The sequence below is a fragment of the Onychostruthus taczanowskii genome, unplaced genomic scaffold, assembly GCF_017590055.1.
Source record: "Onychostruthus taczanowskii isolate IOZ18803 unplaced genomic scaffold, ASM1759005v1 scaffold10, whole genome shotgun sequence".
Classification (NCBI taxonomy): Eukaryota; Metazoa; Chordata; class Aves; order Passeriformes; family Passeridae; genus Onychostruthus; species Onychostruthus taczanowskii.
Genome location: NW_024496526.1, coordinates 10,225,364 through 10,243,912, shown reverse-complemented (window position 1 = coordinate 10,243,912; position 18,549 = coordinate 10,225,364). Strand labels below are relative to the sequence as shown.

At 38.4% G+C, this 18,549-nt stretch overlaps 1 protein-coding gene across 1 annotated transcript in view; it reads left to right on the top strand.

The window, feature by feature from the left end:
- The window catches only part of DPP10 (dipeptidyl peptidase like 10), a 244,744-nt gene that overhangs the window by 186,475 nt on the left and 39,720 nt on the right, over window positions 1-18,549 (top strand). The window contains exon 8 of the mRNA XM_041405727.1: window positions 16,559-16,679. Coding sequence (XP_041261661.1) covers window positions 16,559-16,679 — 121 coding nt within the window. The remainder of the gene's footprint in view (window positions 1-16,558; window positions 16,680-18,549) is intronic.

Sequence of the window (18,549 nt, the reverse complement as noted above, 5' to 3'; positions counted from 1 at the left end):
GAAACACGAGGCTCAGGTATGTCTGACTGAGCAGAGATCCCAACTTTACACTATAACTATTTGGAATGTACTGGATTAAATCCAAATGATAGGGGGATGACACATGGACTTGGGTCAACTATTTTCAATAGGCTATAGTGTAAAATAAGGTGTTTCCCGTCCACAGTTCTGCAGATCTAAGTAACAGTGCAGCCTGCATGGTTATCTTAAAGTATTCCAATGAGAAGGAATTGGCAAGGTGTTCAAACAGATAATGTAAGGATTTGAAGGAAAAAAAAAAAAAAAAAAACAGGAAGGAAAATAAGTTTGAAGCCACAAAGTGCTTATTGCACAGATGGAATATGGCTGCAGAGAAATCAAGTGTATGCAGTATTTTACATCCTTGTGGAAAGCGTGCATCAGTCTAAGTTTACTGTTAGGGATAATTTCTGGAGCTGTCTAATGGGCCCCAGATCATGCCCCATGTGGCTAGTGAAGAACAGAGTTAGTTTTCTGTCAGAGGCCAGGTGACTGAGCCACAGTACCATTGTTTTCCAGCTACCACAGTGGCTGCAAGTTATTTCGGTTCCTTGCTATTTACCTAGAGTAGAAGGTTTTGTAGTGATTAAGAGGAAAGCTCAGGGAAACATCTGCTGCTTGACTCATGACATTTTGGTGGTGAAATTGAAAATGTTTGCCACTGGGGAGAAGAAACTTTTATCTAATGAATTAATGTATCTTAAGGTCACATAGTTCTTAAAATGGGAACTTTTTTCAAGGTCACTCTCTTAGAATGCTGCCTTTTAACTGTGTTAGAACTGTGCCAGATCTAAAATACCATTTCTGTGTCATAGCATGTTAAGGAGCTGTTCATCTATTTGCCAAACATTACTCATGTTTGATTGAAGTTGTGCAAGTCATTAGTTGATTATCTCTTTATCTTGCCTCCATAGAATCCATGACTGCAGCATCAAGTAATTCCAGGAAAGACAAATTCAACTACAGATCTAATTTCTTTCATCAACATTTTTCTGCCTCCAGTTTATTGATTAAAGACCTCACTGCTTGTGTCTGAGAGAGAGCTATCCCATACCTGTGGGAAGGCTTTAGTGAGAAGAAGAATGCTTTGGGGTTTTTAAAGGGCCTCTGTTGTTGAAATACCCTGGTTTTTATCCAGACTTTTCCCTTCTTGAGCCTTATCTTCTCCAGTAGTTTGTAGCAAAGGTTTTCATGTGCTGGACGTGGCTTGTGTCTGACACAGGATAAACAGCTCAGGATCTGTCTGTGGGGATGTTCTTCAGTAGGAGCCTGGATCTCAAAGTTCAGGCTGGAGATGTCTCCAACATTTGCAGTGCTGTATTTAAGCGTCTGTTAACGCTCTTGTGTTCTTCTGCAGTGCTGCTTGTCATACTAATAGTTCTTCTGACCAGTTATTGGGTGGGCTACTTCCACTAGCTCCCAGTGAAGCATGGTTAGAAGTTGTTCAAGTTTGGCGTGGCTTTTCCTTAAAAATTATACACAGATTTTTTTCTGCCTTGGTGGTGGTACATGTTGTTTATGTTGTATAAAATACCTTGTTTCACTTTATTCTATGAACATACATACGTGCAATTTACTTTGCCTTTGTATTTATTATAGATGTTTTGTGTTATTTATTGCAGTAAGCTCGTTTTTCTTTTGATATATTTAGTGATTCTGAGGGGAGTTTGAGTTACATATTTGGATGGATCAATATAAATAATGATCTATCCACTTACAGATTAATGTCTATGCATAAATTAATACATATTTTAACCACACAGAAATGAAGAAAATAGTAAAACTATCCAGAATACTAAAGAAAAATATTTTTTAGAAGCTTTGACAAAAATTGATGCTACCAATAAAATACAACACTATCAAATGGTAGGACTGAAGATGAGCTTTTACAATGCTTTGTTTTAATTTAGGTCATCACTGAGTCCAATTACTTATTAAGCTGTATACGCTAAGAACAATTTGCTGGCTGTAGCTGAATTGTGGATTCAAGATGTTCTCATTAATTTTTAGAAAGCAATTTAAATATTATGAATCTATAAGTTGCCCTCATCTTCCAAAAAACCAACTAAAAACCCCCGTTACTTGCAAATAATAGATCTTAGAATCTGAAGCTTTTACATAAAGAATGAAAAAGATCCAGTGAAAGAGGACGTCAGCTTGTATTGAAACTACCTAAAAGCCAGAAATAAACCACAGCAAAATCTGCTTTAATTGCTGTTAATAAATGTAACATTTCAAGAACTCTGCCCTTTTGCTCTGTGATGAGTCATCTTATGTTTATCCTTTTGTCATGTTTGGGGCTTCAACTTCCCTTCACACCCCCATCAATACCTATTGCCCCACAAAAATGCAAATATCTCTCAGAATTCATTAACATATATTACCTTACAATTGCCTTTTATCAATATTTTAGCCTTTTTTTCCCAATGGCTTTCAAAGAATTTTTTAGATAAGACAAATAGTGCAGCAGCAAAGTTCTTTGATGTTGTATTATTTTCTGTGTATTCAGATAAGCAATGGACTAATTTTAGTAAATGAGGAATTAGCAGGATTGTTCTTGGGCAGTTACCTTGCTCAACACATGCTTTAACAGCCATTACTTGCTGAAAGCTCCATTTACTGTTTGGTCTATCAAGGTAATGTACAACTGCTATAAAACACGGTAATTTATCTTTCTGTAAAATATTTGCCATGTGTTTTCTTTTTTGCATAATTAGTGCTGTGGGTACTTGGCACCCCCTCCTGGCAAGAACACTTGCATATGCAAATGAAGTAAAAGTTTAATTAATGCTAATGAAGTAAATCCTAAATAAATGTATTTCTTCTTCTTTTTTTTTGTTTATCTGCAAAGTCTTCTGCTCTTTTGACTTACTGTATTTTAGATGAGTAACTTAAAATTACATATGGAAATGTCAAGGCTTTATTTCATATTTCCTTTTAATGACTATGCTAATGAGGCAAATGGCAGTGAAACTGAGAGGAAAATGTCTGCTTGAATTTATTCTGAAAACTAGAAATAAACAAGAACACTTCAATGTGACATTAACATCAGGTATGATACCTCATTTAAAATGCATGACGGGTTCAATTACCAAACTTCTGTAGTTCAGAGCACATTTGGGGGTCCTTTGTCCTGCTGAGGATGTTTCTTTGAAGGGAGGGAATTGTGGTTGAGCATTGCCCACCCAGCTGAGACCACAGAACTGGAGTTACCTAAAAGACTTAGTTTAACTTTCTTCCTACTTTCTGCTGCACATTGGATTTTTCTCTTGGATTTGTCAAACTACCATTGTAAAATCTAAATGGTCTTTGTCTTTTAATTTAAATTATTTGGTTCAAACTGTTCTTCAAAGAAAAAAAATAATATGAGTTGCTCTGAAGGTATTCTACTGAACTATGAATTTCCATTATGAATTTCTGGCTGCATACTCCACTTAAATAGGGATTGGAGGAGCATTTAATGCATGGTCTCTAGTTCCAAAAGTTATACTCCAGCTGAAAGCTTTTGTTCCCATCTCAGAAAAGGGGAATGAAGAATGCAGTCAGAAAACACAGGCAGTTTGGCAAAACAGGAAAAAATACAGTTTTGCTTACAAAGGGTGGATATATTCAATAAAAGTTTTGTGGGCTCTAGAGATCACTACAACATTATAAATGGAACATTATAAATGGGGCAAGGCTAAGTTGAGCAAAGAACTTTCTTCATCAATTTGCTTGGTGAAATACAACAAACATGTTCTAGTATCAAAGGCAGTTTAAAATGCTGAGTATTAAGGGTTAGATATTGCTGGCCCTTTGTGGGAATAGCCACTTGGCTGCGTCTGAAAGAGGTGAAGAAATAATGAGAAAATCATATGTTTTATAGGGGCATTATTCCTCTACCACTGTTTGTCATGTGAAACAGTAAAAGGCCCAGCAGCTTTATAGTGAATAAATCAAGAGAGGAGATAAAAGATGTTTCCTCTTGCTGATTCTTATTCTGTTATCACTGATCTAGCATGCAGCTAATATTTGAGTCCGTATGGAAGCCCTGCATTACACAAGTAATGCATTTTTTCGTCCAGAAGCAAATATATTGGAAATTTGATAAATCACTGTGCTAAAACTCAAATTATTTTTCACTTGTGTGGGTGTGTATGTGTGTGTGTATATATATGTGTGTGTGTGTGTGTATTTCTTTACATACAGTCCCACAAAGACACAGAAACAAGTATAGACACACATGTGTGATAGGAGCATTCCTAAGTACTTTTCCATGCAGCAGCCTGCAGGGAGCAATGAAAACAGCAATATGCACCTCTCATCATGTTGTTCAACATGTCCATGTGTAACAAAGCATATCTGAATATTCACACTTCCTTCTGTTGGCTAATATTAACTGCAAGTCCAATGGGTCATAAAATAGGGCTGCTGTGCTTCTTGTGTGAAAAATGTGCTCCTTTCTGTAATGCAGAAATATGAAAATTATATTTAAGTCTAAAATTCTTTGGAAATAGCCACCTATAAAAACTGTGAAGCAGAGGTTGAAATCTGATGGAATCCTTAGCTAAACTGAGTTTTATTATGGACTGTATTTCTATATAACTCCAAAATCCTGCCCAAAACCACTGCATGCTTACCTGTTTCCCTGGATCATATAGCCATGTAGTCACTTCATATTTAGTGATTTAAAAAATGGTGCACCCCAGAATGGGATGGAACATTTGTCATATCCATCTTTTGGTAATGTAATGTAATCAACAGCTTTATCTGGCAACCAGAATGGGATGGAACATTTGTCATATCCATCTTTTGGTAATGTAATGTAAACAACAGTTTTATCTGGCAAATAGGAAAAAAAAAGTAAAAAAACCTAAGGAAGCAGCTATCTTATCTGGCAAATAGGAAAAAAGAGTAAAAAAAAAAAAACTAAGAAAGCCGCTATATTCTATGTTCCTTAACACCTAGGAAAAGGAAGATTCTAAAGAGAAAGACATCAAAATGCCAAAACAGAAGACTTTGAAGATTTCTAACATCTTTCTGGTTCAGGTTCTGTGCCAGAGGTTGTTCTAATCAATTGTAAACAGGACTTTTACTTGCCTTTTGTAAAGTGTTTTGCAGAAGACTTTGGAGTTTCTGTGATGGCACCAGTGGCTACAGAGTTCTGTTAGGAACAGGTTGAAATGGGAGAACCAACTTGACACAAACTCCACTGAACTCTTGCTCTGTGGCAGGGTTCCTCCACCTCTTCCATTTACAGGTTCTGTTTGCTGTATGTTAAAATCTATTTTCTCATTCAGCACGTAATAGCCATCAGATACATAGACAGGTTTCTCTCAGTGGAAGTGATAGTGGCTGTCCTCCTCTGCAAGGCTGAACAACTTTCAGGGTATGTTCAGTTCTCCTGGTTATTTCTCTCTATTTTAGCCAAGTCTCTCTTAAAAAAGAGACATAAAATTCCATCATCATCAGCCCATAAATGTCCTTGCATGTTTCTATTTCCCTGCAGTGGGGTTATGACTTTCCCACTCTGTGCTGAAAGATCAGAGTTAATTAAACTTTGGCTGCACGGTGTTAAAGTGACTTTAGGCTTTCACGTTGACTCAGCCTGTGACCAGACAGTGAAGTGCAAAGAACTGCTTGTGGATGTGTAGTTGTGGGGAATGTATCTCCACTGGCAGCTCCAAGGCCTGGAGAACGGGGATTAAAAAGTCAGGAGTACTGTTGATATCTAAGAGAAAACAATGCATTGATTTCCTTCTCTGTTTATGGCAGGTGACAGCTCATTTACAGAAATATAAATGGAAAAGTTTTGTGTGGAAGGAAAGCAAAAAGTTATTTTCAGCGGTTGTTTCCCAGATGCAAAACTGTCCCAAACAGATCTAAGAGCTGGTCTAAGAGCTAGTGAAAATTTCCTAATTCCTCTTGTCTCGTTCTTAATGAGATATTTTCAAACTGTGTTTCTTGCATTGGATGTGCTATGTGGTGTCTGTACAGGTGGATGTCATCCACTAAAATTTTGGCCCATCATAAAGACAACAGGCAGCTTGAACCCTGTGTGCAGTGGGGAGATGAAGGCACGTGTCCCATACAGCAGGATGGGCTGGGTCAGCAATAGCAGCTGAAAGCACAACCTTTGTGTTCAATTCTGCTTGGGTTTCTCATGTAGGAGATGCTCAGAGGCAGCCTGGTCTATTGTATTTCATACAAAGTTCTCAGGGGTTGCCCACCACCCTAAAAATAGTAGAAAATGTAAGTATGACTTTACAGCTCAGAATTTTCAATTCTGTATGTTTTTACTTTTGTTCTTGCAGTTGTAATGCTACTTTCTTACATTTTGTCAAAGAAAACAGAAGATTCCTCCTCTGATACCAATCCCTTACAATTTCTTTAGATATTTTTCTGTCTTCCAACATTGCTTTTTTTCCTTCTGTAGTAAATAAGTTGAAAATTTTTCAGTTTAGTTTGTTATGGATTGATCAGTCTGGGCATAATTGAATGCTTGATATCTGTGTAAGATGAGCCTGAAATAACCAGAGATCATTTTAAAAGATTTTATGGTAAGGACAGATTATGATTTTGTTATAAGCTCCATGCTGGCTCATTAGTCAGAAGCAATCAGTAAGTGTGAGGAAGGAGGAGTGTGAATTCCTGAGCATGCTCTGTTTTTGGAAAAGTCTGTTCTTCACATCACTTAGACAAAGATCAGAGAGCTGAGCAGCCCAACCCTCAGTGACATTTGGCACAGTGCTGCAGCTAGCAGAGCTCTTCAGGCAGCTCCATGGCAGGAAGCAGCAGATCCAGACCATCAGCTTGGGGGCAAGGCAGTCTTGCTGTGATCTGTGCAGCAGATTTATGAAGCAGCTTTCTGCGTAGGTCATAGTTCAGGTATTATATATTATTTTATTTATATAGCACATTACACTATGTTTGCTCTCCTGGGTAAGCTGTCATGGGATGAGGCAGGGTGTGAATTTAGTGAGCATCATGATCCAATATCATTGGAAAGGCAACATAATTAATGTGTGTTGAAACAAAAGAGGGCAATGCTTCCCCGCATTTATTGGAAATCAAGGACATAAGCATCAGAGTTACCATGGAGTTGCTGATAGTCTGAGTTCATGGCCTGGTTTATGTCATGACATTAGTAACTAATCTTGCAGCTGCATTATGAGTGCATCCTTGCTATTGTTTACAGTAGATTTATAAACTATCTAAATAGCAATTAAATATAATAGCCTTGTAGATTGTTTGTGGTTGTTCAGAAACCATTGTGCTAACACATTACTGTGATGCAGTGGCATTAATCTAGACAGAAGAAAAGTGGTGCTTCAGTGTTCTGTTCTTTCTGGTATGTCTGACAGCTTGATTACTGCAAAAATAAAATTAACATATTGTAACTGACACCAGAAAAATGTAGTGTATGACTTTGGAGTGTCTGTGCTTTGAGGTCTCCATGTCTCCTACTGATCAACAGCTACTTCCCCTCTCCCTTAATTACAACATAATCTAAAGGTTTGAAACCTTCCTCTGAAAGAATTGTTGTGCAGGTCAATCACAACCTTTAGAAAATTGGTACCTTTAAGAGTGAATATAGTTCCTATTGCTTACAATTATAATAATTTTGTTATTATCTATTATTTGGTTTCCACCTCATTTGCAATGTGTCTGATGATTTTTGGAACATGGATCATGTAAGGGCAGGCTTTTGTCCACTGCCAGGCATTGCCCAGGTAGCTCATGGTGCCTGTGGTGCCCAGTACCTGCATAGTTTAGTGCTCTGTGGGGCAAGAGCTGGAGCAAAGCAGAGCTGAATGGCTCTGAAAATTTTGTACCAGTACAGATTGACCTGCAAAAGGGAAAAAAAAAAAAAACCAAACCAACAAAAATAAAACAAAACCCATCTGCACAGAAGAGATCAGAGCCATTATGCACTCCAGGAGACTTGCAAAGCAGCTGTATTGCAAACTAGATCAAGACATCGTAGCCTGCAATCCTGTCTGTGAGAGCTCACAATCTAAACAGACTACAGATATATTGTAGGTGAAAGGAATAGGAAATAAAGCTGCTTTGCAGTACAATCCCATAAAACTTCCCTTGAAGGGGGTCATCGTGTAACATATGTGATCTGTATAGAAAGTTTGTGAGATGTGAGAAAAAAAATAAAAGGCTTTTGGCAGAAGTCTGTATAATTGTATCTCGCTAAGTCACTAAAGAATATTCTAATCTTCTAAAATTCACACCTATGAAAGCTTTTTAAGCCATTTTTTCTTTGGTTTATATTATCTGAAATATAATAATTCTTTTTGGTTTTAGAGATGGCTGCTGTAAGAAAGACATTAGCAGGATAATCAGTCCCAGCAGTGAAATGCATGATGAGTGCTTGGGGTGGTAGTTTACTGCCCTGCATTTCACTTCCCTCTCAATGAGTGAGTGTCCTCTTCATTACCACAGAGCTCCTTCCACAGCTGATTCCTGTGGGCAAGAATGGCAGGCACCAACCCTTGATTTTGCTCCTTTTCCAACAAAGTGCAAAGTACCTCCTAGAAATGTGGTTTGTCCATGTGATTTTGTACACAATGTGTGTTCAGTTCGCCCGTGTGGAGCAGTAAATCAGTTGCTAATTTGGAAATACTCCAGAGCCTTGTCACAGGAAGGCTGGGGGTGTAGCTGTTGTCCTGACTGTGCGCAGTGTGAGTGACCCCTGTGCCAGCAGAGCTGTGAGTCTCCAGCTGTACATAAAAATGGGCCAAATGACATCACAATCCCAGGTCAGCACAGAGCACAGGAAAAGCCACCTCTTCCAAATAGAGCCCTGAAGGATTTCTGTGTCTTTCTCTAGCATGTGCTCTGTGACTCTTGGCCACAGAGGAGATTTGATACAGGCCAGGAGGTTTGGATTGCCATCACGGAACTTCTAACTTGGTACAGCAAACAACTGTTTCTGTCTAACACTGTGTGCCCAGTCCTTCTGAATGATATTTTCTTCCTCAAATGAGCATTTATCTTTTCTGTGAAAGGGGGAAAAAAAAGAAAAAAATAGCGGTTACACTGTTGTTGTGTTGGTACACAAAACACATAATCTTAACTACACTTTGATTTTCAGCAGGAATCTGCTTCAAATAAATAAGATTTTGGCAAGAAAAAAGAGCAGGAAGGGGTGCTCCTCTTCTGTAACAGTGGGTATAATAATGGTCTGACAATCTCAGTTTAAGTCTGTGAGTCCCAGGAGTATAGTAAGTGAAATCACAAGTGACAAGAAAATGTTTGCTCAGTTTGGGCTGGAAGAGAGTAGATATTACACTGTGACTAAAAATAACGTAATCAGTGTCTCTCAAAGAAAAAAAAAAGTCTGTCAGAACTTTGGAGGATGCTGAATGGCAGCAGAGAAAATGCCAAGCCAGGTATTCGTTTGAAAGCTATTGCACTGATAGATCCTATGGGGCTATCATTTGCTGTATTTTTTAAATTGGTGAAAACTAATTTTAAATTTCTGAAGTGGAGCTGTTTCTATTATTTTTCAGATCTGTGAACCAGAAGGTAGAAACAAATACTTTAAATCCTTAAATGAAAACCAAACTTGCTACCTTAACAGCTGCTGTTGAAAACTAGCAACCAAATTGTCTTGATGTGGATGCAGAGCTTTGATCTTAACTTCATCCTGCTATCCAAAATTAATTCTAATATTACTTACAAGTCAAAGGAAATGCATGGATATCTGTATTTTTCAATAAATATGGTGAAAGCAACAGAAGGAATTGAGACCATATTTTTAGAATAAAAATGACTTTAATTCTAAAATTAATTATTTCATTTATTATGCCACTTATTTATTTCTTCTGTGCAAGAACATTTTTTTGCTGGAATTTCCATATGTTCTAGAACAAAAAGGCATCAACTCTTTGGATATATATATGAGTTCATACATGTTATAATGCAGTATAAACTTAGCACTGCCCCTGAAACTGGAGAAGTCGTGGTTTAATCTCTGAAGAGCAAAGTACAATATTTGCAGGGCAACTAAGAAAATATTCTTTATTTGATTTGTTCTGCTCATGAATAGCCGATATTGTATTATTGGTTTTTAGTGAAAAACCATATTTCATCTGGAGATCTTAGTGAATGATCTTGTTGCAGACAGGTAAAAATGTTATAAAGAAAAATCTTATAAAATATAGGTTAGGCCCTGCTACTTCAGCTAAGCTAACAATAGCTTACAAGTTCCCATACAAAAACATCTTGAAAATGAGAATTGATTAACACAACAATCTATTCCTAGGGTGAAAAACAAGCACACCTGTATAAACAATATGATCTGTCCCATGTGAATCAGTAGAAAAATATGTAAACTAACTAAAAGTACAAAAGTTTGATAAATGTGCAAAATACCATCTACCAACCAATGAACTTAGTGTAAATGTATTGTCAACCAATAAGATCTAATAATATTGATAATAATGCTAATCTAACTTCTGATAATGCTATAAAATATAACATATACAATAAGGATTGAGCTTTTCCAGCATGAAGAAAATGTAATTTTAGCTAACTTATTACAACATGATCTGACTGGGGGCAGCTGGATTTGCCCCGGCTGGTAAGACAGGAGACGGAACAAATGGTAAGAGGCAAGCCCAGATGGAAAAGCATCTTGAAGCTTTTGAAGAATTAATTACGCAGCTAATTGGCTGGCAGTCTCACCAGAAGGGATGGGATTGTGCAGAATGCTGAGTTCTGCTGGGTTGGTTTGCGTCTCACAAATGGGATGGGACTCTGACTGGTTTTAGACTTAGGATTTATTTTTTGTCTGTATCATACAAGTGAGAAGCAAGAGACACAGGAAAATAACATCCGTGCAAATTCAGATCTGAGACAAGATGGCAGTTTATGCAAAGCTTTTTTTACATATTCTTTGAACTAATAGCATAAAAGGTGTAAAGTCATTATACTCTAACCAATAAGAAAAGGACTCACGTGGGTTTACCATTAACAAAAGGACTTTTATAAACTTCAAACAATACACAATAATTCATTATTTAAGATTGAACCTTTTTGTCATCTTTGCAAAGCATATATCTAGAACTTTTCACATCTTGAACTATCCATAAGTTCTTGTTCTTTCTTGTTCTTTATGACAAATATAAATGTATTCACTTGGTTTTCAACTTCCTAGTTTCCCATGAGAAGGTTTAGAAATTTCCCAGCCTTTCTTAGCTTTGTGTCCACTTTTTGAGGCTTTTTTGCACTTTCTAAAGTCTTTTACTTTTTTATATTCCTACCCTGAGGAGGCAGCAGGGCTGGCGGGGCCTGTGCTGAGGCTGTGTGGGACATGGGGTGGCTGCCTGTCGAATCAAGGCAACCCCCGATGAAGGGGAGAGAGTGATGCCTCTGACTCCATGGGTATCAGAAGGCTGATTAATTACCTTATTATACTATATTATTCTATACTATATAAATTACATTTACACTGAGTCTGCCAAGCACTCACTCTGCTCACACAGCTGCGTTCATCCCGTGACTCTCTCGTGACAGTCTGGACACACACACGCTAGGCCCTGACAGGCCAAGGAAACAAAACCCCATCACTTTGGGTAAACAATCTCCATATTGCATTCTGCTTTGGCACAAACACAGGCACAGCAAATGAGATAAGGGTTGTGTTCTCCTTTCCCTGAAGTTCAGAGAATGTGAATCTCAGAAATCCTTGGGAAGAATTGTGTCTTGCTTTTCTCTGTGAAGGGGAATGTGGCAACAGCTGCCGCTGGTTTCTGCAGCAGAAATGTCCTCACGCCTCTGCAGAGATCCACAAGTGCAGTTCAGCTCTCTGTTCCGTGGAGTTCGCTGTGCTGGCCACAGAGGGGTGAGCTGTGTGTCCCTGCCAAGGTGACACAGGAATGCAGCCAGGGCTGAGTAGCTGTGGGGCGATGTCTTTAGTGCTGTCATTAGCAGCTGCAGGAGTTCTGCAGCAGAAGCATGTCCTTAATGCCTGGAGGTTTCCCTCTGGGCACAGTCAGAAATTTCTTAGTCTTGTTTTAGCTCGTATTTTCAGTGTGAAAGGTAAGGAAGACTGTCACGTTCTCTGGGCTACTAACTGGAAGTGCTGATGTTGTTCCAGATTGGAGTATTTATTTATCTATTATTGGTCCAAGATTCTGTGGAAGAATCTGATGATTTTCTTGCACCACAGGTAGAACTCTCACCTGTACAGAAAGTGCTTGTTGCATGGGTATTTTTTTTCTAACCAAAGATTTAGAGATACAGATGACTTCTTTGTTACCTTTCCAGCTGCATCTTCTCTGTAGCTTTAGAGTTTGGTTGGCACCTTCCTTGAACGAGGTGTTCATCCTGGTGAATGCATGGAATGGCAATACCTGTAGCCACACTCCACAATTTCTTTCCTTTCACCCAGCCAATCTCTGGGGGAAGAACCTTCTTCTAATATCCAACCTAAACTTCCCCTGGCACAACTTCTGGCCATTCCCTTGGGTCCTGTAACTGCACAGAACCGATCGATGTCTGCCCCTCCTCTTCCCTCACAAGGAAGCTGTAGCTGCAGTGAGGTCTTCTCTCAGTCTTCTCTTCTCCAGGCTGAACAGGGCAGCTCTGCTTTCCTTCCACCTAAAAAACCTGGGCTTTAGGGTGACCTGCAGCAGCTCTGGGCAAGCTGCTGCTGCTGCCCAGCTGGAGCAGAACAGGCTCATGCTGTCACTGAAACACTGCCCTGCAATCACAGGAGGGATTCCGTGTGGATGGCCATGCAGGAGGCTTCAGTGGAGCACCAAAAGGGAGAAAAAAGTGGAGTATTTTTCTGTAATTTATCAGCTTTTCCCTGCCTGTAGTGTTTGAAATTGTTAAAGACACACGGGGGGCCTCTCCATTCCTGGCAGTAGGTTTGCTCTTCGGCTGGGGAGTGGATGTCTCTGTTTGCACAGCTGCCTGCCATCTGCACCCAGCTTGGACTGGGTGCTCTGCTCCAGACCTCAGCCTGAAAGCAAATCCTGTAATTGTGAAACATGTTGCAAACAGTAAATAAGTGTTTTGGAAAGAATTAATTTAGAAGAAGGTTTATGAAAAGATGGTTTAGAGGATGCCAGATGTAGAAGAATGCGATTAGTGTTGAGGATTAGTGCTGAGGTAGAATATTAGAGCAAGCTGGGCCTCAGATTCTTCACAGTCAGTGGAAATAAATGTGATCATTACCAAGAATTAATATCTCGCTAAGCCAAAACATTCTTGCAGGTGTTTTTCTTTAATTGGAAAATACTTAATAAAATAATTAAAGAATTTCTGTGGGGTTTTTCCTCCAATTGGTTTAAGACTTGCTGTGCCAAATTTCTAAGAAACCACAAAGTCACATAATTTTGAAGGTGGTAGATTCTGACATTTATGCCTATTTACAGCAGTATTAGCTGTGTCAGCTAAAAGTTGCTTGAAATGTTTTAAGAATACTCATGAAAGATGGATAGAAGAGAAGAGGTTAAAAAACATGTAATAATAATTTCCACATACAGTAGCATATCCTGGTTCCACTTTGTGCCTTTTTCAATTTACTTTCTTATCATTATACCTGAAAGCTTTTTGGGCACAAAGCTACTGATGTATTCTTGAGAATATCTGTCTGATGCACAGTTAGCAACTCCTTTTTTAGCAGTTTGGGAAGATTCAGTATTTGCAGTCAACATTTTAGTACTTGTGATGCAGTGAATAGACCCAGGTGTATACTAAGAAAAGCCTTTTATTATTACTTGCTCCCATATACCTGAGTGGAGAGAGACTAGCAAGGGAAATCTTGGTTTATGTGACATTGCTCAAAACACAATATACAATGTGATGAATTGTGTGAAGTCCCCCTTCCTGGAAACTTTTGGGCACATGTTAATTCTACTTGCTGAAGTCAGGTAAGGCACATGTGTTTGCAAGACTGTGCATTTCTGTCAGTGCAAACAGCAGTCCAGTGCGTTCCTGTGGAAAATGGCACCTCCTGCAATACAAAATATTCAAATGTTCAAAATTACAGATGAGATTAAACGCCTAACTATAATGGTGAATCTTTCTAAGATGATTTACAGGCAGGGGAAATAGATCTTTTGGAATGCTGCAGGCAGTGAGTGCAGAGCCATACTCGCCAGAGCACCAACCACTCATCCATATGCACTTCTGTGCAGTTTAGTTGTGTTGAGGATCATGAATGTTTGTATTTCATAAATGTTCTGCAAAGCAATGTGAATTCTTCCTTGCTGGCTAGGGACAGAGCTGCTGTGTGACTTTGAAGTTTTTCAAGAACTTTAAAATGTTCCACTATGTATATTCAAGAAAAAAATGGGGGTTTGGAGCAGCTTTCAAAGTTGAAGGAACATGGGTCAGCGGTGACAAGGAAAGAGGGGACACTTTGGATGATGGAGTAGACTAAGACTGTGAGGACTGAGAACTGGTTTAGCATGGAGACAAAGCTGTTTTATGAAATGAATGAGGAATAAAGATGACACAGCCACAGTCAGTGGCACAACAGTGAGTATCCTTCAGAGATATTTACTTAACTGGGATCTGTCAAATGGAATTAGCAATGCCTGATCGGTAGTAATAACAGGATTAAAAACCTTCTCAGGGTTAAAATACTTCTCAGGGTTCAGTCATAAAACAAGTAATTCTTAATCCTGTATTTTGTGACTGATCATTTGAGATGAAAGATTTCACTGCAGAGACAAGACAGTGTGGGCATCTTCATGACTGAGAACACTAACAGCCTGAAAAGGGAGAGAGAAGCACAAATCATACTCCAGATCTTCAAAAATTAATTAGATTTTTTTTTTAATTAAAGAAGATTAAATAAAATAGAATCATTTGACCAAGTAGGCTTTTTTGGTAGCATCTTGAAAGCCGCTGTTCAAATAAGAAGAGATTGTCAGCTCTCAGTAAGAAGTTGCTTCATAGGAAGCAATAGTCATTAGAGTGGTTCACTACATCTACCTGTAATAGAGTCTTATAGCAATAGTTTTAGTTGATATAAATAACAAATACTTGGTTAAATTCTTTTATAAGCAATTAACCATGCCTTGGTTTTGCTTGTATTAACTTTTTCTATGTTAGAAATGAAAGTGCATTTTTAGTGTGGAAATACACATTTTCAGGAAGTTCTTGATGATGTTATTTCAAAAGCATCCAGCATTTGATACATCCAGCGTTCTCTCATGGTTGTTTTCTTCTGGTGTTGATGTTGGGTGATACATCAGCTTCCCAGAAATTCTCTGTACCAATATAAAGCTCAGTACATTTTGGATTATTCAAACTGATTCAGCTATTTTTGCTTCAGTTTTGAGTTCACTGCTGAGCTTTGAATTCTGGCCATAAAGGACTTACTTCTAAGTCACCCCCACTTCCCAGTAATGGTTAAAATCATTGCATTGCTCATGGTATGAAAAAAACCCTCAGCTTTATATCTTTCTGCAGCAGAAATCATGAAGTGGCTACTGCTAAAAATCATTAGTTTGGGGACTCATAGGAAAATCTATTTCAGAGGGTAATTTAGAAGCAAAGGGAACAGCAGTAATAGTGATAATAAAACTTTGCTCTTTGGTTAGTATTTTCCCATAAGTCGTTTATTATGGAAGTATGAGAGAATGATAAATGACCAGGCTTTTTAAATAGTCTTTGGTGGGAATATATTTACCTCCTGTTACACTCCCTGAGACACTGTATATGAGTGTACAGTGCTGAAATGGTGTAACAAAAACTTCTGTGGCATTTGGCTTCTTTAGTCCTGTCACAGATGCATTTTCTCAGTGTGAATTGAGGTGGTGCATGATCTTGCTGTTGCTGTGATTTTGGTGTTAAGCTGTGGAAGTGCCCACGTGGTAAATGTGATTTACTGCGCTTTGTCATGGAACCTGGGCTCAGCCTCCCAAAATGAATGAACTTTATACACTTTGCAACAAAGTGAGCAGGGAAAGAAGAGCAGACAAGGCTAATGAGTGGCAGTGAAGAAGGAAAAGGAGGATGAGGAGCCCAGAGTTGAAAAATAAAGAACAGTTATGTAGTACACTTGAGATAAAGCATTAGTGTGTCAGTCAGAAGTCATCAGCCAGCTGAGAAAAGTTAACTGCAGGCTGCTATTTGTTTTTGCTTCTCCAGTGTGTTCTCACACCATGATACAAAGCTGTAACTTGCATTTATGATGTTTGTACTGTGTTGTATGTCCTTGCAGAAGTGTGTCTCATTTCACAGTTAGAAAACCAGATGAAAATTTCTTTATTCATTCAACTGTTATAAAGCTTGTCTCCTGCATGATTTTGAATAATGCAATAATATTTTTTAACATGAATAGGAATATTTCAACTGGAAAGACAATTTCAAAAGAAGGATTTGCTTGCCATAAGTATTAAAAGTTTGTTTAGTTTGTCCAATTTTGTAATAAAATGGAATATGAAGACAATATTGGTGCAAACTCATGCTGAATTATTCTGTAGACTGTTCTGAGCCTGAGTAAATTATGTATTCATTGCTGAACATTCATGTATATCTACCAAAATGTTGGTTTTCTCTCCATCTCTCTTACCTCATCCAGATTTATATATTTGAAAATAACATCTACTATCAGCCTGATGTAAAGAGCAGCTCATTGCGCCTGACATCCTCAGGAAAAGAAGGAATTATTTTTAATGGAATTACAGACTGGTTATATGAAGGTAAGCTGGACAAGTGTATCTGTTTATAAAAACAGATGCAAGGTCCTTGTACAGACCCCGCAGCACAAATCTGTTCATTCCAGAAAATGCTCAGGGTGAGTTTGCTTGTTCCCCTTCTCATTTTCCTGCAAGATTGCCTTTGTGTCTGCTCATTCTTTGTCTTGGCTGCTGGTTTGCATATAGCAGTGTTTTCTGAGAAAGAGGGATTCATTTCAAACCAGAATGTAGCAAATGGACTCTTGGTGGCATGAAAAAGTGAGCAGGGAAAGGGCTCAGTTGGCTGCTTTTAGGGACAACAGTGATGATCCATTTACAGTTAAAACATCCCAACAGAAAAGGGCACCCAGATTTGAGTGGGGGATAGCTCAGTCTGTCTTCTGCTGCTGGTACCACGGAATGTTTCTCTCTACACCCAAAATGCTTTTAACATAATGATAAATTTAGGGTGAAAAAATAAAGGAGCAGATTATTTAGCTTGGTATAACAGCTTAAAATTTTTACACATTTCAGCTACTCTTTCTATGAGACTTATGTATTCTATAGATAAATAACTTGGTGTTCATTTACCTGAGGTATAGAATTTCCTGTGTGAAGAAGTTTTCTTAGGAATGGTGTTAATGCCATACAGCATGGGACTTCACCTTAAAAATGGTCTATCCACACCTCTTGCCACTGCAGTGGTTATGAGCAAACAGCTCACTGTGGGGTTTTTTCCAAATCTCTGCCCAAGTGAACTCTGAAGTTAGAATGGTAATCTGCATCCCTCAGCCTGTATCTGATAGTTACCCACTTCCAAGGTTTCCATAGTGTTTTGAAATCTTTTAATGTGGCAGCACATTTCAAAACAAAAGAACATTTTTTAAATGGAATATAATTTTATATGCACTTAAAATCTTACAAAACAGCATGCAGATTGAAGAATTTAAGCAGATATAGTTCATCAAAGTTGATGTAGTATATCACTTTTTTGCTAAAACAAAGTGAAGTTAATAAGAGTTAATAATAAGATAATAAGAAATTAATAAGAGTCACAGCCAGGAGAAGCAAAAGTTGTTTCATTTGGGACTAGAAAGTTTCTGAGGTGTTGTGAGAGATGATCCCAAAGCTTTCTTCATGAATCATGTCCTAAAGCCTTCTTTTAGTGAAGAAGCCTTCTTTGCTCATTATTTTCCAGTTTTTAATCCTGAGCAGGATGTTGCATTTCCCGACGTGCAGAGAGCTCGCTGGGTTCCCAGGCTGCAGGCGGGCAGTGAGCCCTTCCCAGCTCTGACACCATGGGAGTCAGGGTGAGAGGGAATCCTGGCTGCAGGTCCTGGAGAAACCCAGTGTCTGTTGGCACAGGAGCACACTGCTCCTTTCCCATTAACTTGGAGCACTGCTCCACTTTCAGCAGTTTTTTAACAGCATCAGAAGCTGAGCAGGCTGAATGTTTTCCAGGTGAAGTTGAGAGATTTTCAGTTGAATCAAGCACTCTTCCTCCTTTGACCTCATTTGTTTTTTTTTATCTTTTCATGAGATTCTTATTAGTGTTTTGCCTTACAAGGCATTTGGGAATAGCTTTTCTTTGTGTGAATAACCTTGTCTAAATGCAAACAGTAATATTTTAAAACAAACATAATTGTGGTTTTCTGCTATCTGATATTCATCATTTGTTCTCTTTTCTTCTCCTGTGTAAAAGGTTTTAGTTATCCAGCCAGGGAGAGAAGCATGACCCAGAATATATGACTTTGAATATAGGTCCCAGCCTCATTTTACCTAAACTTAGATAATTCAACCCATTAGCTGCTTCAGAACCCTCAGAATCCAATTAGCAACTTGAAGAGTCTCTATTGACAGTGTAAGTAGTTTTGCTAGATAGGTCCTCATATTA